Raw genomic sequence first — 24,676 nt, 5'->3', positions numbered from 1 at the left:
GCCTCCTTCTCAAACATTCAACTAGCCGTGAAGAACCTTCTAATCAGAGAACGCAGATCAGCTGCAAATAAAGCCCAAGGGTGGTTTGACCATAAATGCACCAAAGCACTATCATCCTTAAAAAAGGCATTACAGAATAAACCTAAAAATCAAGATTTAATTCGCCTAGCGAGGAGAGATTACAAACTAACCATTAATACCAGGAAAGCAACCCGCAAAAGGGAGGTCTGGGCGTCCCTGCGCAAGGCCTCGGAACAACGAAACAACACGGCCTTCTGGAAAGTGATCAACGCCCCATACCTGCAAAGTAGAGTGGAGGACTTTATAGACATAGCTATTCCAGGGGACACATGGGTGACCCATTTTAAACAGCTTTATAATAGACCGATCGATGGGCATAGCTTGTCCACTCTTAACAGTATGATAGGTCCAACTAAACCTGACGACTTATGCGCATTTCCCCTAGATATAACCTTTAGTTATCAAGAGGTTATTAAAGCCATCACGGAGAGTTCGTCTGGTAAGGCTCCTGGCCCTGATGGCGTCCCTATTGACATTTATAAGGCAGAGATGGACCTCTGGGCGCCCCTACTCACGAATGTCTTAAAATTAGTCCAATCAACATGGATTCATTCCATCTTGGCGCGACGCATTTGTCGTGCCAATATTTAAGAAGAGCAATAGAAATGACCCCATTTGTTACAGGCCAATCTCTCTCCTCGACGCCTTAATGAAGGTGGCCGGTAGAATAATTCTAAATAGAATTCAAAGCTGGGAAGATGAAAACCAGGCTATCTCCAACTTACAGTATGGCTTCAGGCCAGGGAAAGGGACGGTTGAACAGTGTTTGAACCTGGCTCTTATCACCGCAAAATACACACAGGCGAGGAGCGCAAAATTATATATCACCTTTATAGACCTAAGCTCCGCCTTCGACTGCGTGGACCATGCGCTCCTATGGAAAACACTGTTCAACTTGGGCATTAATGCTGAAATCCTCACCTTTATTCAAGAACTGTACAAAGATGCAGGAGCAAGGGTGAAATTTGGACGCCAGGGGGAATGCTCAGCTAAATTTCCCATCTTAAGGGGGGTCAGACAGGGGTGCATATCAATCAATCAATCAATCAAGGCATTTATATAGCGCACTACTCACCCAGAGGGTCTCAAGGCGCTGGGGGAGGGGGGTCCGCTACTGCTCGAACAGCCAGGTCTTGAGTTGCTTCCTGAAGGCGAGGTGGTCCTGGGTCAGGCGGAGGTGGGTCGGGAGGGAGTTCCATGTCTTGGCGGCGAGGTAGGAGAAGGACCGTCCCCCTGTGGTGGCTCTTCGGATACGGGGGACGGTGGCGAGGGCGTGGCCGGTCGATCGAAGCTGGCGTTTGGGAGCGTAGAAGTTGAGGCGGCTGTTGAGGTATCCTGGGCCTTGGTTGTGTAGGGCTTTGTGTGCGTGGGTGAGGAGTCGGAAGGTGATTCTCTTGTTGACCGGGAGCCAGTGCAGGTCTCTCAGGTGTCCGGAGATGTGGCTGCGGCGGGGGATGTCCAGGATGAGACGTGCTGAGGCGTTCTGGATCCGCTGGAGTTTCTTCTGGAGCTTGGCGGTGGTTCCGGCGTAGAGGGAGCTGCCGTAGTCCAGGCGGCTGGTGACGAGGGCCTGGGTGACCGTCTTCCTGGTCTCGGTGGGGATCCACCGGAAGATCTTACGTAGCATGCGCAGGATGTTGAAGCACGACGAGGAGACGGCGTTGACTTGTCTGGTCATGGAGAGGGAGGAGTCCAGGATGAAGCCTAGGTTGCGTGCGTGGTCTGTTGGTTTGGGTGCGCTGCCTAGGGCGGGGGGCCACCAGGAGTCGTCCCAGGCGGAGGGTAAGGATCCCAGGATGAGGACTTCCGTCTTGTCTGAGTTCAGTTTCAGGCGGCTGTTCTTCATCCATTCGGATACCTCTTTCATCCCTTCGTGAAGGTTGGCTCTGGCGGTGGCGGGGTCGTTGGTGAGGGAGAGAATCAGCTGGGTGTCGTCGGCGTAGGAGATGATGTTGAGGTTGTGCTGGCGTGCGATGTCTGCGAGGGGGCTCATGTAGACGTTGAAGAGGGTTGGACTGAGCGAGGAGCCTTGAGGAACTCCGCAGATGACTTCGGTGGCTTCAGATCTGAACGGGGGGAGGCGGACTCTCTGTGTCCTTCCGGCGAGGAAGGAGATGATCCACTCCAGTGCCTTCTCCTGGATTCCGACGTTGCTGAGTCACTGCACTAGTGTACGGTGGCAGACCGTGTCAAAGGCCGCGGAGATGTCTAGTAGGATGAGGGCTGCTGTTTCTCCGTTGTCAAGCAGTGCTCGGATGTCATCGGTGGCTGCGATCAGGGCGGTCTCGGTGCTGTGGTTGGCCCGGAAGCTGGACTGCGAGAGGTTGAGGGATCCGTTTGTCTCGAGGAAGGCGGCCAGCTGTTTGTTGACTGTCTTCTCGACGACTTTAGCAGGGAACGGGAGCAGCGAGATGGGGCGGTAGTTCTTGAGGTCGGTGGGGTCCGCTGATGGTTTCTTTAGTAGAGCGCTGAGTTCGGCGTGCTTCCAGCTCTCCGGGAAGGTAGCGGTGTCGACGGAGGTGTTGATGATGTCCCGCAGGTGGGGTGCGATGACAGCGTCGGCCTTGTTGAAGATGTGGTGAGGGCAGGGGTCGGTAGGAGATCCGGAGGGGATGGAGTTCATCGTGCGGACGGTGTCTTCTGTGCTGATCGGGGTCCAGGCGCGGAGGGTGGTGGTGGGGGGCGGTGGTTCAGTCGTGGCGTGCGTCGGTTGAGTGCTGAAGCTGTTGTGTATGTCCGCGATCTTGTTGTGAAAGTAGGAGGCGAGGGAGTTGCAGATGTCTTGCGAAGGGGTGATGTCGTTGTTTCCGGCGTTGGGGTTGGAGAGCTCTTTAACGATGTTGAAGAGTTCCTTGCTGTTGTGTGCGTTGTTGTCCAGTCGTTCCTTGAATGCGGTTTTCTTGGTGGCGTGGATGAGTTGGTGGTGTTTTCGGGTGGCGAGCTTGAGGGCAGTCATGTTGTCCGGTGTTGGGTCTCTGCGCCATGTTCTCTCGAGGGCTCTGCAGTTCTTCTTGGAGCTCTTGAGTTCGTCGGTGAACCATGGGGCTTTCTTGCTACCGGGTCTGCTAGGCGGGGTCTTCAGAGGGGCGAGGTCGTCTGCGCAGTTGCTGATCCACTTCGCGAGGTTGGTGGCCGCCTGGCTTGGGTTTGTTGCGCTGGTGGGTGGGTTCTTGCTCAGGGAAGTCGCGAGCTGGTCGGCTGTGATCTTGTTCCAGCTTCTGCGTGCAGCCTGTTGCTGGTGGTGGTGGATCGTGGTCCTTCTGAAGCTGAAGTGGACGCAGCTGTGGTCCGTCCAGTTGAGTCCGGTGGCGTGGCTGAAGGCGATGTCCTTGCAGGATGAGAAGACTGGGTCGAGTGTGTGTCCGGCGTAGTGGGTGGGGGTGGTCACCAGCTGCTTGAGTCCGAGGTTTGCGAGGTTGTCCAGCAGGGTGGTGGTGTTGCGGTCGTTGTTGTTCTCCAGGTGGAAGTTGAGGTCCCCGAGGAGGATGTAGTCGGCGGAGAGGAGGGCGTGCGGGCTGATGAAGTCGGCGATGTCTTCGCTGAATTGTGTGCGTGGTCCCGGGGGTCTGTAGATGAGGGTGCCTCTGAGGGTGGTCTTGGGGTTGATGTGGACCTGGAAGTGCAGGTGCTCGGCGGGTGCGAGGGTGTCGTCGGTGTTGGTCGTGATGCGGATGGTGTTCCTGTGGATGATGGCGATGCCTCCTCCGGTCTGGTTGCTGCGGTCCCTTCGGATGATCTTGTAGCCGTCTGGGATGGCGATGGCGATGTCGGGTGTTGAAGAGGCGTTCATCCAGGTTTCCGCATATTAGCCCCCCTGCTGTTTACCATTTATGTTAATTCTATTGGGGAACACTTAAATAATTTTCAGTGTGACTACCCCTCTATAAATGGCTCACCGGTGCCACTACTTCTGTATGCCGATGACGCGGCAATAATGTCGCGGACCAGAATTGGACTACAGCGGGCTGTGGCACATTTTACCACCTTCATGAGGTAAAAGGGTCTAAAAGTAAACATCCCTAAAACCTACACTATGTCCCGTGGTTGTGGGCCAAGAAAGGGATCCTGCCCTATATATCTAGAATCACAAAGAATCGAAACAACTGACAGGTTTTGCTACCTAGGCGTTACCTTCGACAGGAGAGGGAGCTGGCAACCAGCAGTAGTTGCTAGGAAACTAGCCTCCACCCGTTCCATTGGTGCCCTGAACAACTTCTCTGCTAAAATTGGGGGAAAGCCCGCAAAGGAACTAATACAGATTTATAAGGCCAAATCCGTATCCACAGCAACATATGGGGCCGGGTTATGGGGGATAGAAAACTCACAGATGCTACAAAGTTGTGAGAACCAGTTCATCTGCCACTTACTTGGCGTCTCTAAATACACATCAACATTCATGACTCATATTAAAGTAGGACTCCCCTACATTTGTGACACCATCAAGATCTCTCCCCTAATGCTGTGGCATAAGGTCTGGGTGAGGGAAGAGACTACTTTCAACAGAGAGGTATTAGCTGATTGTCTCTCACTGGACGGGGCAGTCAATAATAGATGGCTATCCTACGTGAAAAACTTCTTCACGAAGATAGGCCACCCAGAATTTTTTGACACACCGTCCACTATGGAGGGGATATCAAGAGGCGCGCTGAAAAAGATGGCCCTTGATCATCTAATTAATTACAGATGGAACCTAGAGAAAAAGAAATACACAGTTCTCAGGTACCAGGCAATCACCCAACATGAAGGCCTTCAATATTATCTCACCTTGGACCTAAGTCCACACGCCCGCACGCTCATGACCTGTCTGAGATTAGGCACTTTCTTCCGTCTGGTGACCTTTCCTACCTGCAACAACTGGTCTTCAGAAATTCAACTGTGCCCGTGCGATGATATTTCAACACAATCTAGCATACATTGTGTGTTGTTTTGCACTTTTTATAAGAGACCGCGTAGGACCCTTTTGATACCTGTTTTGAAAGCTTGGGGGATTCGGTCCTGCAGATTAGCATACACGAAATTACAGCAACTAGAAGATGTTAATGTTATATACGCAGTCTCAAGCTTTATAAAACTCATCATTAAATTTAGGAACACTATGTAAAGCCCATGAATTTAAATTGTGTTGGTCATAGTACTGTGCAATGAATCCATTATTTTTAAATACTCTTTTAAATCATAAAAATATTTGAAATGTTAATTTATGAACATTCTTCAAGCTTATTCTGACTATTATGTTTTAATACTTGCTCAAATGTATTTATTGTATTCCCATGCTTTTATGATTTTATCTTGAAAATCGAATAAAGCTTGTTTTGAATTTGAATTTGAATTTGATTCACTCCAATCGGGTAGAGTGCCGCAGCAATGGAAACATGCCAAACTCCTCCCTCTCCTTAAGAAGCCCTCAGCAGATCCCTCCCTTCTGTCCAACTACCACCCCATCTCTCTTCTCCCGGCCTTTGCGAAGGTGTGCAGAAAGGTGGCCTTTAAACAGCTGGAGAACTTCGTCGAATCTTCCGGTGCTCTGCACCCGTCTCAATCCGGGTTTTGGACATCCTTTAGCACCAAGACAGCGCTGTTGGAGATTACGGAGGCTATTAGAGAGTGCCTGGACGCGGGCGGCAGGGTGGCGCTGATTTTGTTGGACCTCTCTGCCGCGTTCCACACGATACCCCACCTCCAGCTTGTCTCCAGGCTGCCTGATATCGGCATTACTGATGTGGCCTTGTCCTGGTTCAGGTCCTTTTTGAACAACCGCTCCCAACAGGTGTGGATGCCCCCTTTCTGCTCATCCTCCAGTCTAGTGGCCACTGGGGTACCACAGGGGTCAACGCTGAGCTCCCTGCTCTTCAACATATACCTTACCCCTTTGAACTTTCTGGCAGAGAAGCTGGGTGCCAAAATCATGGCTTACGCTGATGACACCCAGCTTCTCTTCACCTGGAAGGGTGATGATCTCCAAACTGATGTGGCCCAGCGATGTCTGTCTTCTGTATTTGCTTGGTTGGCTCAGGCAAGCCTCAAATGCAATGAGGACAAATCCGAGATACTCCTTGATGGCCAATTCCCTCCGGCTTTCAGAGCATCTCTCTGGCCCGCGGGGTTCCCATGCCCCAGTGGTGATTGTTGTGGCGCCAAGAACCTGGGAATCTGGTTCGGAGCCGACTTAAGCTTCCATGAACAGATTAAGCGACTCTCATGGACGTGCTTTGGCTAAGGAGGTTCTTCCCCCTGCTCCCCCATCCCGCCAGGGAGACTGTGGCCAGGGCACTTATTCTATCGTGCCTTGATTACGCTAATGCCCTGTACATCGCCATTCCTGGGTACCTCCTGGGCAAGCTGCACGTTATCCAGAATGCAGCTGTCAGGCTCCTGTTTAACATCTCAAGGAGAACGAGCATTCGCAAGAAGCTCAATAACTTGCACTGGCTTCATGTGGCTCAGCGAGTGCGCTTTAAAACTCTGACCCTGACACACAAAGCTCTTCACGGTCCATGCCCATCATATATGAGCTCTAGGTTTGCGTTCTACTTTCCCAGTCACTCTCTCCGCTCTGCCTCTCAAAGACGGCTGGTAATTCCCAGGTTTCGACGAGCCCGATTCGGGGGACAATCTTTTGTGGTCAAGGCCACCATCATGTGGAATGCTCTGCCTGATTTTCTTCGACACACTAAAGAACTAGCCACCTTTAAAAAACTCCTCATAACACATTTGTTCAAGCAATCTGTGTAAACTTTATGTCCTTCCTGTCACTGACCTCCCTCCGCGCCAGGATACTCCTGAGTAGCAGTGCGTGCTACAAATCTCTATATAACATAACATATATGTCACTGCTTCTAGACCTACTTTTAAGGACTCTGAGTTTCTCCAGTTTCTTTTTCACTATTTAGCTTGAGTGATCCGGGAGGCATCTTCTTCCCCTTATACATTGTTTATCACATCAGACATTCGCTCCCATAATTTTGTCTTTATCTTGCCTTAAATAGGGTGGGGGGATACCAGTTTGGCGGACAGAGATCTCCTTGGAGTTAGCTAAAGTAAACTCGGCCCATTGAACTCTAAAGCAACTCCCTAGTCTGGGCCCAGCAGAAAATGAGGAAGGCTCTACATGTTTATTTCTACCTTCACACAAACAGAAAGTAATTTTTTGTTGGCTTCATATTTTAATCCCACTGCCTCTCTTCAGAGAAAGAAAGATTCAGTCAGGAGTAACATCTTTAAATTGTTCTATAATGAACACATGCCTCTGGATTACGAGTAGTTAGTTGGAAGCAAAAAAGAAAATTCTTTCAGCATCCTTCTACCATGCTCCTCATTCCCAAACTTTGGATGATATGTAAGTGCTGTCCTCCTCTTCCAGATTACAGGCGCATCCTTCTCCTGATTGCTATGTAAAAACATATTCTTTCATCCTGAACCCATACCATTAACCCACATGCTTCCCAGGGTCTTATTTGATAGAGTGTGCCAATGCTAAACTCTTCCTAGGTTTTTTTTCTGTCTGCCCAAGAAAGGGGTATGAAAGAAGAATATTGTGGTCAGAACATCATTTGAAATAAATGTTATTTCCTAAATATTGTTTACAAAAATATCACTGCATTGGAGTTAATAGTAGAATAACAACTAAACATAATGGGCCATTATGTTTGTAAATTATATTTAGGATACATACCTATGTAATATTATTCTTCATTAGACAACATTTTGTAATACAATCCAATGGAATTGTCTGCTTTGACAGAGCTCAATCTGATAGATTCCTTCCAGTGGGAGCACAGCAGGGGCACATGGTGTTAATGGGCAAAAGGGGTGTTGCCCTGCAACCCTTGGGGGAGAGGCAGGAACAAGGAAATAAACACAGAGCAGCTAAAAATAAATTACTGCTCCGAGACAGTGCTGAATCTCCTGGGTGAACTCTAGTGAACTTTGCAGATTTCCTACTGCCCAAGTGCCAGGTATGTTACGTATCAATGGGGAGACCCGAAAGACTACCATACCCAGGTTAATAGTACAGTACAGTAACAAAGTGGTCAGGTAGTATACAATAGATTGAATAAACCCAGTGAATCACATCCACAGTACCAAGTTATTCAGAGTCCGAAGGATTGGATTTCCGATTTATTATGCTGTTTTTGTTAATTGCAACGCAGTTGCACAATACTCATCAACTGGTACTAGTATATATACAAATATTTACACGATTTAGTGCTCAGGATAAGGAAATGGAAGAAGGAGTACTTGTGAACATTGTGGACTTGTGAGGGTAGTGGACATGGACAAGGTGGTGTGACATATATCCATCACATTTGCATTGAAATACTGATCCGGCCTTAAACATAGGTCAGTTGTTCCACATAAATTACATAGCTTCACATGGATACTGTTAATAATATACAATTTTCCTTGCTAGTAAACTGATAGGTAGTTGTCGAAGTTTCGACCCTTGTGTATAGAACTAGGGGTCTTCATCAGGACTGTGGTAGAGCACCTAGAGGTAATGGAAAATTATGTGTTAGGGTGGTGATTTTGTTTAGTGGTGAAGGATGTGATAGTGACCTGTAAAATCAATTAGCTTCTTGAGTTCTATATACAGGGGTCTTAAGTTCTATATACAGGGGTCGAAACGTTGACAACTACCTATCAGATTACAATTAACAAAAACAGCATAATAAATCGGAGATCCAATCCTTCGGACTCTGAATAACTTGTTACTGTGGATGTGATTCACTGTGTGTATTCAAGTGCCAGGTGGGCAAGGTTTTCTTTGACCTGCATGCACAAGCGACAGCAGTGACATCATAACAGAGGAAGTGCTGAATTAGAAGTCATGGATCCGGTTGCGTTTGCTGCGCATAAACAATGGCCCAAGGAGGAACTACAAAGTTCCATTCACCTCAATGGCTGAGGGTGGGCCAGGCCATGAAGACAAGGAGGGAGTGGGTGGCAACAATTTGTTGTTTGTACAGGGATGCAGGGGGCTGCTCGCCTGACAGTAACACGTGTTTAGTACTGCATTTGCTTTGCCTTTGAAAAAATGTTATGGAGCTGAGCATGTGTAGGAGAGTAGCGTCTGCTATCCTATGGTCACCCCAAATTTTTGCTTTTTGCTTCACTGGTTTTAGACTCCTGAGGCTGTGGGCCTGCTAATCAGACCCCCAAGCCTGCTGTTCTCTCTCTAAATTATTGATACATGTGCTATAGGTACATACCACAATTGGAAATGGACTCCTTGTCAGCCCCTGTACCATGCACTATAGGTGCTCAGGGCATAGGAGCCACCAAGGCCTACCAGGGGCTGCAGCATATCCTTTGCCACCCCTGGCTGGTTCTTAAATTGACACAACTGGCTGATCACTCAGCTGGGGCAAGGTGGTGTAATCACCCCTTGCTTAGGTATAGTATACCTATATCTAAACCTATATCTGGACACATATAAACCTGTGAGCCACTCCTATGGAAGGCCTCATCAATCCTGGAGGCAGAGTGCGTGGTTTAATGTGAGATGGAGCTCTAGCATGAGCTGGGCCTGTCTGCAGCCGTCGGGAACAAATCCCTAAGCTCTTTCAGGATAATGCCATACCATATACTATTAAGTGCATTATAATCCTCGCGGTTATATAGCAACTCTGGTTTGGCTTTATCAAAACATGTCGTGTAAGGTGTCATACGATTTGGAATACTATCCCCTCGCCAGTTCTGGCGACGGGGATAGCATTCCACCCCTCTAGAGGGGTAAGACATGTTACTTTACTTAAATGCGGTTAATTTCTAAAAGGGCCTCAGATCCACAAAATGGATGCTTCTGCCACAGACACAAGTCTGACCCCCTGAAGCTGACCGAAACTCAGCCCAAGGGGCGTGGACAAAGGGTTTCCTGTCGCAGGGCGGTGTTACAACCCCCCAGACAGGAGATAGTGGATTGTAGCAGGGAGGTTTGAAAGAAACCAGACACTGCCTGGGGAGCACAAGGCTGCCCCTTGCATAATCCGGCCAAACCGGTTCTGGGGCACTCCAGCCCCCGTCCCAGCGCGGCCAGGATCAAAGGAAGGGGGTGTATCCATCCACTTCCTGGGTCCCACCCATAGGAGGGGACCTAGCAGGTAATCCAGCCCCCCAGATTCGAATAAGAGTGGGAGCAGTGCCAATGCACTTCAGATTATCCTGATGAAACATAAGAAACTAAACTCTGGACCCTTCGACATCCTACTCAACGTAGAAGACTGAAGAATCTCCCTTGTGGTCAAGGAGTGACCACCCTGTGCAAACAGGCACCATCCAGCCCTCGACGTCTACTTTGTTGCAGTTCCCGCCGGAACTCGAGCAACAGAGATCGACGAGATCAAGCTTGCCTGCCTTCTAACAGCCCGATCCACAGTCCCTGCAGAGCTGAGACCCGTGGAGGCGACCGGAAGTGTGGGGCACGCCATCTTGGAAAGACCACGAGACGCTGACCGTGCAGCCCACGAGTGACCCTCGAAGCTGTACAACGGGGTTTGAGAAGCCCCAACCCTGAGCCACTCTTGCACCGAAGTTCAGCCCCCTACACTCGACGAGTGCTGCGTGGGGCCCTTCTGCTTCTTTTGGCTCACCGCGTTGGCCAGTCCCTTGCCAGCTGGCTTGTGGCCCCTGTGCCGACGAAACTTGAAATTCGACTTGTGATTCTGGTTGCTCCAGATTTGCACCAGCTCCCCTGAAAAGGAGCCCCCACTCTGACCCTCCTGGTCCGAGTGAGAAGCAATCTTCCAGTTCCGCGTGGATTGCTTTTGCCAAGTGTTGTTTGCTCCAATCTTGAAGCCGACAGCGCCGACGGCGAGAGCCTGCGTGGGACAGATCGTGACCTGCTCCTGGACTTCGTAGATGCCCCAGAGCCCACGTGACAGCGGAGAGAAGCTCCTCGACAACCACCTGATTGCGCCCGACATTGCCTGGTTCCGTCCTGGTTCCACCCTGGTCACTGCTGAGTGACCCAGACTCTGTCCCCTCTGCTTTCAGGTACTTTTCGACTTGAGTCCACCCTTGGACTCCACCGGACACTTCTCCTTCACCTCGCCTGCAGCCCTTTCAGCCCCAAGCACCAAGAGCCTGCGTGACGATACCCGACTCAACTTCGACCCTGTGCACCCGCTTCCTGTGGGTGAGGTAACATTGCAACGCCGGTGTTCCCACACTGGTACACACCTCTAGGGTCTGTGTCTTAAGTTTTGTTCCTCTAGGTTCAGCGGAAGTGTCCTTAAACTCTAACTTTGTAACTTTTACGCACCATTGGTTAACATTGATGCATGCGTGCACTTTCTGCACTGCACCCGAATCCCGCGGGCTTTTCCCGACTTCAGCATTGCTTGTCCCGACTGCTCCCAGCGATTCCTTAGGCCCTAGGCCTAACCACTGATCGAATGGTCTCTCTGATACCATTTTTTTAGTATATGGTTTGAGTGGCCCCTTGGCCTCATCCAAAATTGTGCAACTTTGTATGTTATACTGTGCTTTTGATTTAACGCTTGTGCCCCTTTATTCATAAAGAATACTGGGGATTGTTTTAGTAATAAATACATATATTTTTATAATATATACTTGTGTGGTGTTCTTTCATTTGATATTACAGGATTGTATGTGGTAAAACAGCTAGCTTAACACGACCTCTTGAGTTAAGCCTTTAGGCTGCTTAGTCCATGCTACCCCTAGGATAGCTTGTCTAATAAGGTTGACTTACAACCAGACACCATAAGGGTTGTTTGGACTGATACAAGGTGGTTCCAGAATTGGAAACATCATATATCAGGCCAACTTCTCACATTGGTGAGCAGCGGTGCGGATTTGAGCTTGCTGTTTGTTTTACCATTGCAATCTTTTTATCAAATTGAAAGATCACATCAAGTACCTCTAGGTACATATAAATCAAAAGCTTAGCATATTTAAGTTCTACTGAACTTAGTAGTTGTAGAGTAAAGAGATTAGCACACCCTGACTACAACTCACTAGCAAGGTACAGTAGGGAAACACTTAGTGTAGGTAGGTGCATCACTTACACCACACTAGAGTCATGTCTGACACAGGAAAAGCCTCAGGGTCTGTTCCTGTGACAGTTGACCTTACCCAGGCAACTTCCAGCTATGACAAACTAACCCACAAATACTTGGTTGCCTTGTGCATCTCAAGAGGGTTAAAAAGGGGCAGAAGTCCCACCAGTCCTTCCCTGATAGCCATTCTAGAACAGGATGACTTGGAAAAGGCAAATGCAGTTCCCTTAGAATCAGGAGATGGAGTGAACCCCACAGCCACTGAGACCACCCCAAAGGAGGAAGAAGAGGAGGTAGAAGAGGAGGAGGACTCAGAGGTAGATGACCCTGAAGATCGGGATCAGGGGGTTAACCAGGTTGTAGTTGCCAGGCTTAACCAGGCCAACTTAAACCTACTGGGAAATGGAGAGGGCCAGCACCTCCCCAGATCCCACCAGAGCATTCTCCCAGGCGACAGAAGAGTGAGATCTCCATCAGGGGACTCTCATATTTCTAGTGCCTCAAGAGAATCTCAGAGAGGCATGACTGCCTCACAAAAGATAGAGCATAAGGCCAGGATGAGAGCTGTTAAACTCCAAATAGAGAGGGAGGAGGTAGCCCTGGCCCAAGCTAGACTTGCCTTAGCAAGAGAGCAGAAATTGTGTGGCTTAGATGTCACTGGTGGCAGCAACATTCCTAGAGAAAAAGACAGGAGCTATGATAATAGAAACCTGACAAAAATTGTGGCCCCCTACAAGGAAGGGGATGACATCCACAAATGGATGACTGCTCTTGAGAGAGCCTGCATGGTACAGCAGGTTCCTCAGGATCAGTGGGCTGCAATTTTATGGTACTCCTTTTCAGAGAAAGGGAGGGACAGGCTCCTCACAGGTAGACCTGAGGATGCCAAAAACTACTCTGTCTTGAAGAGTGCTCTTATTGAAGGGTTTGGCCTAACCACTGAGCAATACAGGTTGTTGTTCAGAGACACCCAAAAAGCACAGACTCAAGACTGGACTGATTTTGTAGATTGTGCCACTAAGGCTCTGGAGGGTTGGTTGCAGGGAAGTAAAGTTTCAGACTATACAGGATTGTACAATCTTATCATGAGAGAACAGATCCTTAATAACTGTACAAACCAGCTGTTGCATCAATACCTTATTGACTCTGATCTGACCTCTCCTCAAGAATTGGGAAAGAAGGCAGACAAATGGGTCAGAACAAGGATTAAGCAGAAACCCCAGAACCAAGGTGGTGACCAGAAGAAAACAGACCAGAAGGGTGGGAATCAGAAAGATAAAGAAAAGGACCAGAAGTCTTCAGGCCCCCAAAATAGTAATAAGGAGGGTGGTTCCCAGAATGGAAACAAAAAGAAGAAGAATAATGGCCCAAAGAAGCCTTGGTGTAATAACTGCAAATCAGTTTCACACTGGGGCAGTGAATGCACCAAGACAAATCCAGTCCCCACCACTGCAGCTCCTAAAGCACCTGCACCCCCTAGTTCAGTAAGCAGTGGTGGAACACAGCCAAAGGGTGTGGTAGGGTTAACCCTGGGTACTGAAGTAGGATCTGGCCTAGTCAGAATCCCTACTCAGGCAGTTCTCCTATATGATGTGGACTTAGCTTTGTCCACTGCAGTGAGTCCCAGTAACCTGGGCAAATATAGGCAGACGCCTTTAATCAATGAGAAACTGGCTCAGGCCTACAGGGACACATGTGCCAGTGTCACGATGGTGACACCTGACTTTGTGGACCCTGGACAGATTGTACTAGGTGAAAGTTACCTAGTGACCAATGCAAGCAACTCCACTACTTCCCATAGTGTGGCAGTTGTGAACGTCTCCTGGGGAGGGGTAAATGGCCTAAAGAAAGTAGTTGTGAGTGCAGACCTCCCAGTAGACTGTCTGTTAGGCACTGATCTTGAAAGCTCAGTTTGGTCAGAAGTGGAGTACAGGATTCACGCAGAAATGCTAGGGATTTCAGCTCATGTCCTTGCAGTGACAAGGTCTCAGGCTAAGAAGTGCCTTCCTGAGGTAAACAACCTTTACAACGCACTTTTTACAACGCACTACCATTACAACGCATTTTTTACAACGCAAAAACTTTTACAACGCATACCATTACAACGCATGTTTTTACAACGCTAGTACTTTTACAACGCATGCCATTACAACGTAAGTATTGGTAAGTATATAATTATATTTAATATTTTATATGTTTGGTTTTTTTTACGTTTTCAGTTTTTGGGTAAAGGGGTATTTTTAGGGTTCAGGGTCAGTTTTCAGTTTTTGGATAAAGGGGTATTTTTAGGGTTTAGGGTCAGTTTTCAGTTTTTGGGTAAAGGGGTATTTTTATGGTTCAGGGTCAGTTTTCAGTTTTTGGGTAAAGGGGTATTTTTAGGGTTTAGGGTCAGTTTTCAGTTTTTGGATAAAGGGGTATTTTTAGGGTTCAGGGTCAGTTTTCAGTTTTTGGGTAAAGGGGTATTTTTAGGGTTCAGGGTCAGTTTTCAGTTTTTGGGTACAGGGGTATTTTTAGGGTTCAGGGTCAGTTTTCAGTTTTTGGGTACAGGGGTATTTTTAGGGTTCAGGGTCAGTTTTCAGTTTTTGGGTAAAGGGGTATTTTTAGGGTTCAGGGTCAGTTTTCAGTTTTTGGGTAAAGGGGTATTTTTAGGGTTCAGGGTCAGTTTTCAGTTTTTGGGTAAAGGGGTATTTTTAGGGTTCAGGGTCAGTTTTCAGTTTTTGGGTACAGGGGTATTTTTAGGGTTCAGGGACAGTTTTCAGTTTTTGGGTAAAGGGGTATTTTTAGGGTTCAGGGTCAGTTTTCAGTTTTTGGGTACAGGGGTATTTTTAGGGTTCAGGGACAGTTTTGGGTTTATGGGGTACAGGGGTATTTTTAGGGTTTAGGGACAGTTTTGGGTTTTTGGGGTACAGGGGTATTTTTAGGTTTCTGGGTTAATTTGGGTTTTTGGGGTACAGGGGTACAAGGTAAAAAAAATTAAATTAAATAAATTAAATTAAATTAAATTTTATTAATTACAATTAATTTAAAAAAAAATATTATATACTTACCAATACTTACGTTGTAATGGCATGCGTTGTAAAAGTACTTGCGTTGTAAAATCATGCGTTGTAATGGTATGCGTTGTAAAAGTTTTTGCGTTGTAAAAAATGCGTTGTAACGGTATGCGTTGTAAAAGTATGCGTTGTAACGTCATACATCCCCTTCCTGAACCAGTGGTGGATCTGGAAACAATAGACCAACCACAACCCAAGAGAAGGAGCAAGAGAGGAAAGGCTGAGCCTTCCACCTTGCCCCAGGTTGAGGATCAGGTTTCACAGGAAACTGATTCTGCAGTCCAAGAGGAGACTGTCTCTGAGGAACTTGAACCTGAACAGGTTGAGTTTCTGGGGACAGGGGGACCCTCAAGGGCAGACCTGAGGCAGGCTCAATTAGATTGCCCTTCCCTTGAACCCCTCAGACAGCAAGCTGCTGCTGAGGCTGCTGGGGATGCCCAAGGTACCCATACTGTGTATTGGGATGATGGACTCCTTTACTCAGAGGCTAGAGACCCCAAGCCTGGTACAGCCAGGAGGTTGGTCATACCTCAGAAGCTTAGGGGTTTCCTTCTTACCTTGGCCCATGATATTCTCCTTGCAGGACACTTAGGCCAGAACAAAACGTGGGACAGGCTTGTTTCACACTTTCACTGGCCTCATATGTCAGAAAATGTCAAGGAGTTTTGTCGCTCCTGTGTCACTTGCCAAGCCAGTGGTAAGTCAGGTGGCACAACAAAGGCCCCCCTTATACCACTACCTGTGGTGGGGGTACCCTTTGAACGTGTTGGAATAGACATTGTGGGTCCCATGGATCCTCAAACAGCATCTGGGAACAGATTTATACTGGTGGTAGTGGATCATGCCACCAGGTACCCAGAAGCAATTCCCCTGAGGACCACCTGTGGTGGCAAAAGCCCTCATTGCAGTTTCTCAAGAGTGGGCTTTCCAAAGGAGGTATTATCAGACAGAGGTACTAACTTCATGTCTAGTTATCTAAAAGCAATGTGGAAGGAATGTGGAGTAAACTACAAGTTTACCACACCCTATCACCCACAGTGCAATGGGCTTGTGGAGAGATTCAACAAGACGCTCAAGGGAATGATAAAAGGGTTACCAGAGAAGCTTAGGCGGAAATGGGACATCCTTTTACCCTGCTTGCTCTTTGCTTACAGAGAGGTCCCACAGAAGGGGGTTGGCTACAGCCCTTTTGAACTTTTGTTTGGCCACCCTGTGAGGGGTCCACTATGTTTGGTGAAGGAAGGATGGGAGTTACCTCTCAAAAAGCCTAAGCTAGATGTAGTGGACTATGTACTTGGTCTCCGCTCCAGGATGGCTGAGTATATGGAAAGAGCATCCAAAAACCTGGAGGCCAGCCAAGAATTACAGAAAGCTTGGCATGACCAAAAGGCTGTTCTGGTTGAGTTCCAGCCAGGGCAGAAGGTGTGGGTGTTGGAGCCAGTGGCCCCAGCAGCACTCCAGGACAAATGAACTGGACCCTACCCTATCATTGAAAAGAAGGGAGAAGTCACCTACCTGGTTGACTTTGGAACCCCTAGGAGCCCCCACAGGGTGCTCCATGTGAATCGTTTGAAAGCATTTGTGGACAGGGAGGACATGAGCTTGCTCATGGCCACAGATGGGGAACAGGAGGAAGAGAGTGACCCTCTCCCAGACCTGCTTTCTCAGAACCCTGATGATGGTTCAGTTGATGGAGTAGCCTTGGCAGGCAGCCTCACTGACCAGCAGCAGATGGACTGCAGACAAGTTTTGCAAGCCCACAGACACTTGTTTTCACTCACACCCAGCCAGACAAACTGGTGCACCCATGAGGTGGACACTGGTGACAGTCTGCCTGTCAAGAATAAGATCTACAGGCAACCTGACCATGTCAGGGATTGTATCAAGGCTGAGGTGCAAAAGATGTTGGAGCTTGGAGTGATTGAGCCATCAGAGAGCCCATGGGCCAGCCCAGTAGTCCTTGTGCCAAAACCTCATACCCAAGATGGAAAGAGAGAAATGAGGTTTTGTGTGGACTACAGAGGTCTCAATGCTGTCACTGGGACAGATGCACATCCCATTCCAAGAGCAGATGAGGTCATTGACAGATTGGCTTCTGCCAAGTTTCTGAGCACATTTGATTTGACAGCTGGCTACTGGCAAATCAGACTAGCTGAGGAGTCAAAAGCCAAGACAGCATTCTCTACCCCCAGTGGGCATTATCAGTTTGTGGTGATGCCCTTTGGTTTGAAGAATGCACCTGCCACCTTCCAAAGGTTGGTGAATCAAGTCCTTGCTGGGTTGGATGACTTTTGTGCAGCATATCTAGATGATATTGCTGTCTTTAGCTCCACCTGGGAGGATCACCTGATCCACCTGAAGAAGGTTCTGGAGGCCCTGCAAAAGGCAGGCCTGACTATCAAGGCTACAAAGTGACAGATAGGGCAGAGTAAGGTTGTGTACCTGGGCCACCTAGTAGGTGGAGGTCAGGTTCAACCATTGGAGAGCAAAATCCAGACCATACAGGACTGGGCTCCTCCAGTTACCCAGACACAAGTCAGAGCCTTCTTGGGCCTGACTGGGTATTACAGAAAGTTTGTGAAAAACTATGGGTCCATTGTGACACCATTAAATGACTTGACATCCAAGAAGATGCCAAAAAAGGTTTAGTGGACAGTTAGCTGTCAGAAGGCATTTGATGACCTGAAGAAGGCCATGTGCTCTGCACCTATCCTGAAGAGTCCTGACTACTCCAAACAATTCATTGTACAGACAGATGCTTCTGAGTTGGGGCTGGGAGCTGTGCTCTCACAACTTAATCAAGATGGTCAAGACCAGCCCATTGCTTTCATTAGCAGAAGGCTGACCCCCAGGGAGAAACGTTGGTCAGCCATTGAGAGGGAGGCCTTTGCTGTGGTTTGGGCCCCGAAGAAGTTGAGGTCCTACTTGTTTGGAACTCACTTCCTAGTTCAGACAGACCATAAGCCCCTATTGTGGCTCAATCAGATGAAGGGTGAAAATCCCAAACTGCTCAGGTGGTCCATTTCCCTACAGGGGATGGACTTTACAGTGGAGCACCGCCCAGGGACTGACCATGGTAATGCAGATGGTCTCTCCAGGTACTTCCACTTAGAACATGAAGACTTATCTGGTCAAGGTTAGTTTAATGTCCCTGCGTTTGGGGGGGGGGGTTGTGTAGGAGAGTAGGGTCTGCTATCCTATGGTCACCCCAAATGTTAGCTTTTTGCTTCACTGGTTTTAGACTCCTGAGGCTGTGGGCCTGCTAATCAGACCCCCAGCCTGCTGTTCTCTCTCTAAATTATTGATACATGTGCTATAGGTACATACCACAATTGGAAATGGACTCCTTGTCAGCCCCTGTACCATGCACTATAGGTGCTCAGGGCATAGGAGCCACCAAGGCCTACCAGGGGCTGCAGCATATCCTTTGCCACCCCTGGCTGGTTCTTAAATTGACACAACTGGCTGATCACTCAGCTGGGGCAAGGTGGTGTAATCACCCCTTGCTTAGGTATAGTATACCTATATCTAAACCTATATCTGGACACATATAAACCTGTGAGCCACTCCTATGGAAGGCCTCATCAATCCTGGAGGCAGAGTGCGTGGTTTAATGTGAGATGGAGCTCTAGCATGAGCTGAGCCTGTCTGCAGCCGTCGGGAACAAATCCCTAAGCTGTTTCAGGATAATGCCATACCATATACTATTAAGTGCATTATAATCCTCGCGGTTATATAGCAACTCTGGTTTGGCTTTATCAAAACATGTCGTGTAAGGTGTCATACGATTTGGAATACTATCCCCTCGCCAGTTCTGGCGACGGGGATAGCATTCCACCCCTCTAGAGGGGTAAGACATGTTACTTTACTTAAATGCGGTTAATTTCTAAAAGGGCCTCAGATCCACAAAATGGATGCTTCTGCCACAGACACGAGTCTGACCCCCTGAAGCTGACCGAAACTCAGCCCAAGGGGCCTGGACAAAGGGTTTCCTGTCGCAGGGCGGTGTTACAACCCCCCAGACAGGAGATAGTGGATTGTAGCAGGGAGGTTTGAAAGAAACCAGACACTGCCTGGGGAGCACAAGGCTGCCCCTTGCATAATCCGGCCAAACCGGTTCTGGGGCACTCCAGCCCCGTCCCAGCGCGGCCAGGATCAAAGGAAGGGGGTGTATCTACCCACTTCCTGGGTCCCACCCATAGGAGGGGACCTAGCAGGTAATCCAGCCCCCCAGATTCGAATAAGAGTGGGAGCAGTGCCAATGCACTTCAGATTATCCTGATGAAACATAAGAAACGAAACTCTGGACCCTTCGACATCCTACTCAATGTAGAAGACTGAAGAATCTCCCTTGTGGTCAAGGAGTGACCACCCTGTGCAAACAGGCACCATCCTGCCCTCGACGTCAACTTTGTTGCAGTTCTCGCCGGAACTCGAGGGACAGAGATTGACGAGATCAAGCTTGCCTGCCTTCTAACAGCCCGATCCACAGTCCCTGCAGAGCTGAGACCCGTGGAGGCGACCGGAAGCGTGGGGCACGCCATCTTGGAAAGACCACGAGACGCTGACCGTGCAGCCCACGAGTGACCCTCGAAGCTGTACAACGGGGTTTGAGAAGCCCCAACCCTGAGCCACTCTTGCACCGAAGTTCAGCCCCCTACACTCGACGAGTGCTGCGTGGGGCCCTTCTGCTTCTTTTGGCTCACCGCGTTGGCCAGTCCCTTGCCAGCTGGCTTGTGGCCCCTGCGCCGACGAAACTTGAAATTCGACTTGTGATTCTGGTTGCTCCAGATTTGCACCAGCTCCCCTGAAAAGGAGCCCCCACTCTGACCCTCCTGGTCCGAGTGAGAAGCAATCTTCCAGTTCCGCGTGGATTGCTTTTGCCAAGTGTTGGGAGAGGTGTGGCGCCGCGGCCAGGGCGACTGACGCTGGAATCTGGGGATCAGGGTTCGATCCCCGGCTCCGGCGGCAGGATAGTCCAGCACCATGCGACTCTGGGCAATAGCTTGCTTAATCTTCCCGACGGCCCCCAGCGCCTAGAGACCCTAACGGGTGATTGTGCGCTATACAAATGTGGATTATTATTATTATTATTACTAATCTTGAAGCCGATAGCGCCGACGGCGAGAGCCTGCGTGGGACAGATCGTGACCTGCTCCTGGACTTCGTAGATGCCCCAGAGCCCACGTGACAGCGGAGAGAAGCTCCTCGACAACCACCTGATTGCGCCCGACATTGCCCGGTTCCGTCCTGGTTCCACCCTGGTCACTGCTGAGTGACCCAGACTCTGTCCCCTCTGCTTTCAGGTACTTTTCGACATGAGTCCACCCTTGGACTCCACCGGACACTTCTCCTTCACCTCGCCTGCAGCCCTTTCAGCCCCAAGCACCAAGAGTCTGCGTGACGAAACCCGACTCAACTTCGACCCTGTGCACCCGCTTCCTGTGGGTGAGGTAACATTGCAACGCCGGTGTTCCCACACTGGTACACACCTCTAGGGTCTGTGTCTTAAGTTTTGTTCCTCTAGGTTCAGCGGAAGTGTCCTTAAACTCTAACTTTGTAACTTTTACGCACCATTGGTTAACATTGATGCATGCGTGCACTTTCTGCACTGCACCCAAATCCCGCGGGCTTTTCCCGACTTCAGCATTGCTTGTCCCGACTGCTCCCAGCGATTCCCTAGGCCCTAGGCCTAACCACTGATCGAATGGTCTCTCTTATACCATTTGTTTAGTATATGGTTTGAGTGGCCCCTTGGCCTCATCCAAAATTGTGCAACTTTGTATGTTACACTGTGCTTTTGATTTAACGCTTGTGCCCCTTTATTCATAAAGAATACTGGGGATTGTTTTAGTAATAAATACATATATTTTTATAATATATACTTGTGTGGTGTCCTTTCATTTGATATTACAGGATTGTATGTGGTAAAACAGCTCGCTTAACACGACCTCTTGAGTTAAGCCTTTAGGCTGCTTAGTCCATGCTACCCCTAGGATAGCTTGTCTAATAAGGTTGACTTACAACCAGACACCATAAGGGTTGTTTGGACTGATACAAGGTGGTTCCAGAATTGGAAACATCATATATCAGGCCAACTTCTCACAGCATGACAGAGTGCTCTTTATCTCGATGGTAGAGGCCCAAGGGAGGGAGGGAACCACCTGTGGACAACAATTGAACTAGTGGGCTCAGAGGTAATTGTGCAGTTAAGCTTCTGCCTGCACCAGGGGCATTGTCAACCTCCCTCCGACCCCGCTTTAGCAGCTACAGTGTGGTGGGGTTCTGGATGGGCCTCCTCTGTGTTCAGCTCGGCAGACAAAGGCTCCTAACTAACTTGTGAGGGTGAGTGGGTGAAAGGAAGGATGGATGAAATGGTGGATGGAGAGATGTACGGATGAATGAGTGAAAGAATGGATGTAAGAATGGAGTAGTGAAAGGGAGAGAGCGTGTATGAGTGAAAGTTAGGGTGGATGGATAGAGTGAAAGTATCGGTTGATGGGTGATTGAAACGACAGAATGGATGGTAGAATGAGTGAAAAGATGGATGGATGGATGAGTGGTAGGGTCAATGGATGGATGGAATGAAATTATGGATGGATGAGCAAAAAGATGGATGCGTGTAAGGCTATATTTAAAAATAGATCAGTAAAACAATGGATAGATGAGAGAAAGGCAGGGTAGATGGATGTCTGGGTGAAAGGATGGATGGATGAGTGAAAGGGTGAATTGTTGGAAGAATGAATAGATGGATGAGTGATTGAAAGGATAGATGGCTGACTGAAAGGGTAAATGGAGGGATGGATGGATGGATTGGACGAGAAGGTGGATGGATGGAGTGAAAGGAGGGATAGATGGAGTAAAATGGTGGATGTTTGAGCAAAAGGATGGATGGATGATTAACAGGACGGATGAATGAATGGATGGAATAGGGTATGGATAAGTGAAAGGATGAATGATTGAGTGGATGGATAGATTTGATGGATAGTGATCCCTGGACTAGTGGCGGCTCTCCTATATGGGTTCCACAGCTACACTACACCCTCCTTGTTTTGTGGTCCATTTTTATTGTAGCAAGAGTAAATTATTATTCACTCTAGTGACATTGTTTGATTGCTGACACAGGTGCATGAAGGTGCCTGGACTAGCCACCAGAAACACTGTTCAGAGCTGATGGAATTCCAGCACTTTGAGCATGTCTGTGTGACTATGTGTGTGAGTTAAAGAGAGAGAGAGTGACAGAGTGAGTCAGAATCCAACCTGATATGTCCCTGAGAGGATTGTTTTAATCATATTTTAACATGTGCTTATGAATGAATTGAGTGAGTGAGGGAGAATGCCAGTGAGTGTAACTGAGTGTTACTGTGCGTAAGACATAGTAAGACTGGGTCATTCAGAATGAGTAAGGATGAGTGGGAATGAGTGGGAAAGAATGAATCAGAGTAGAATAAGTGAGACTGCATGAATTAGTGAGACCAAGTGAGACTGAGTGAGGCAGAGTGAGACACTAAACTAAGTTTAAGAAAGTGCGAGAGAATCCTTCAAGAAAAAGCTCTTTGGAATTTGAATCAAGCATTATGCCTCACCTCTTCTAAAGGTTACCAACTACCACTGGAGAACAGATGAATATGGCCAGCCCAAAGTAATGAAGATTAGCAGTAACTAGTCCAAACATTTTGGATATTGATTTAGGTTTAACCCTTTTGTTTACATTTTCTTTTCCAATCAATTTCTTCAGACAACTCACCCTAAGTTTAAAAATGTGAACAGTAGAGCCAACTTACCAGAAACGTTACACCTGAAAGCAGAAAAGTGGTACACTACCTCTTTTTTCTCCTGTATAGGGCACCAAGTCTTCTTTATCTTTCACTTCGTTGGCTTGTTTTTCTAAGTGGTCCAAGAGGTCATCGCGTTTAAACGGGCCTGTTGGTGTTTTCTGTGTCTGATCCTTTTGCCTCATTCCAGCAGGCAATAAAGCATTCTAAGAAAGAACATAGACATCGTCAATGAAAATAGCAAAATGCTTTTTTATAATGGATATGGTAATCACGATTACTTTAAATTATTTCTTATCTGCACCTTAATTTGGAAAGATTTTTAAGTACTATTTTTTGTGTTACTAAGCAAAACACTCCGCGTGTTTGAGTAAGCAGTAGCCCAAGGGATAGGAACAAAAGCAGCAGCAACAAGCGTTTTTTCTCCATGGGCCTGGTTTACATGGTACACAGTAAGTAAATGTTATTGCTCGATTTATTAAATCATAACAAGTTCACATCATTTTTGTAATACGGTAAATTATTTAAAAATCCTTATTGAAATAGAAAAAAGTAAATGCCGTTTAAACAGTGCCCGTTTGTTTTTCGTCAGCTAATCTGGCCTTTCCAGTTGCAAATAAAATGTTTCTACAATAAGACAATTATCAATCTAAGGCGCACTGTCCGGTGATGATTAGCCCATTGAGTCAAGCTTATAAATTGCTCTGCAAATACATTTTACAAGCTTGGAGTGTACCTCCAGTGTTTTTAGGTATGGTCATAGAAGTAATGTTCATGCTTTAGTAGCTACAGAAAGGAACATAAAATATAAATAGAATATAAAATATGTAATATTAATTCAATGTTTCATTTGGAGGCTACAGGCTTTGAGTAACCAACTCTATTCCCATTTTGGGGTTAGGTATTTAGTAGGGAAACCAGGCATTCTGTGAGATCGAAACTTCAGTTTAAGATATTCAGAATAATGAATAATGAATGCCGAAGTAATTATGAAGGCGGGCAGACATCAGTCCGCCCGCCCACCATCATAACGGGGATGGGACCGACCGCCAGACGTGCGGAGGTCCCACCGGCCCAATAAGGATGTGCCCGTCATACTGGCAGGCGCATCCTACCCTTTTACCATTGTGGACGGTGCTAGTTACAGCATCATCCACAATGGTAAAAGGGCATGCACAGCATTTCCCTCCACCACGTGGCAGGCACCACGCAGTGCCTGCCAACTGGTGCAGGGACCTGCAGGGGTTACCATGGGTACCCCACAAGTGCACCCTCCACACCCCCGGGGGCCCGCAACGGACCCCCAAAGCCAATCCCCGCTAGCCTTTGCCACCATGGAAAGGCCTTGAAAACACCCACATCATAATATGGCATAATATGGCATAACATCATAATATGGCTGGTGGTGCCTGCTAGGCACCGCAACCAAATTACTGGCCCAGCTCCGCCCGGCCGGCAATCGTAACAATTGCCGACCGGCGGAAAATTGGCAGACAGACTTTGCGTCCGCCGGGATACCCAACGGCATCATAATATGGCGGGGGTATTTCTTGTTACAATGGCGTGACGGTCACCACCGCCAGCTCGGCAGTGGCGTTCGTTACGCCATCATAATGACCCCTACGTTTGCTGCCACTTACATGGTTGTGTGCCCAAATATGTTAACCCCCTTCGAAAAAAATATACATTTGAGATAGAAAATCCTAATCACAGTATCAGATTTGGATTTTTATCCGTGCAAATGCAATTT

At 48.0% G+C, this 24,676-nt stretch overlaps 1 protein-coding gene across 3 annotated transcripts in view; it reads right to left on the bottom strand.

Moving 5' to 3' along the window:
- The window catches only part of TMOD1 (tropomodulin 1), a 696,901-nt gene that overhangs the window by 262,330 nt on the left and 409,895 nt on the right, over window positions 1-24,676 (bottom strand). For all 3 annotated transcript variants that reach the window (XM_078676321.1, XM_078676322.1, XM_078676320.1), the window contains exon 3: window positions 22,976-23,132. In XM_078676321.1, coding sequence (XP_078532447.1) covers window positions 22,976-23,132 — 157 coding nt within the window. The remainder of the gene's footprint in view (window positions 1-22,975; window positions 23,133-24,676) is intronic.

The sequence above is a fragment of the Lissotriton helveticus genome, chromosome 2_1, assembly GCF_964261635.1.
Source record: "Lissotriton helveticus chromosome 2_1, aLisHel1.1, whole genome shotgun sequence".
Taxonomy (NCBI): Eukaryota; Metazoa; Chordata; class Amphibia; order Caudata; family Salamandridae; genus Lissotriton; species Lissotriton helveticus.
Note: the sequence above shows the minus strand (reverse complement) of the source record. Positions and strands in the feature narration are given on the sequence as shown.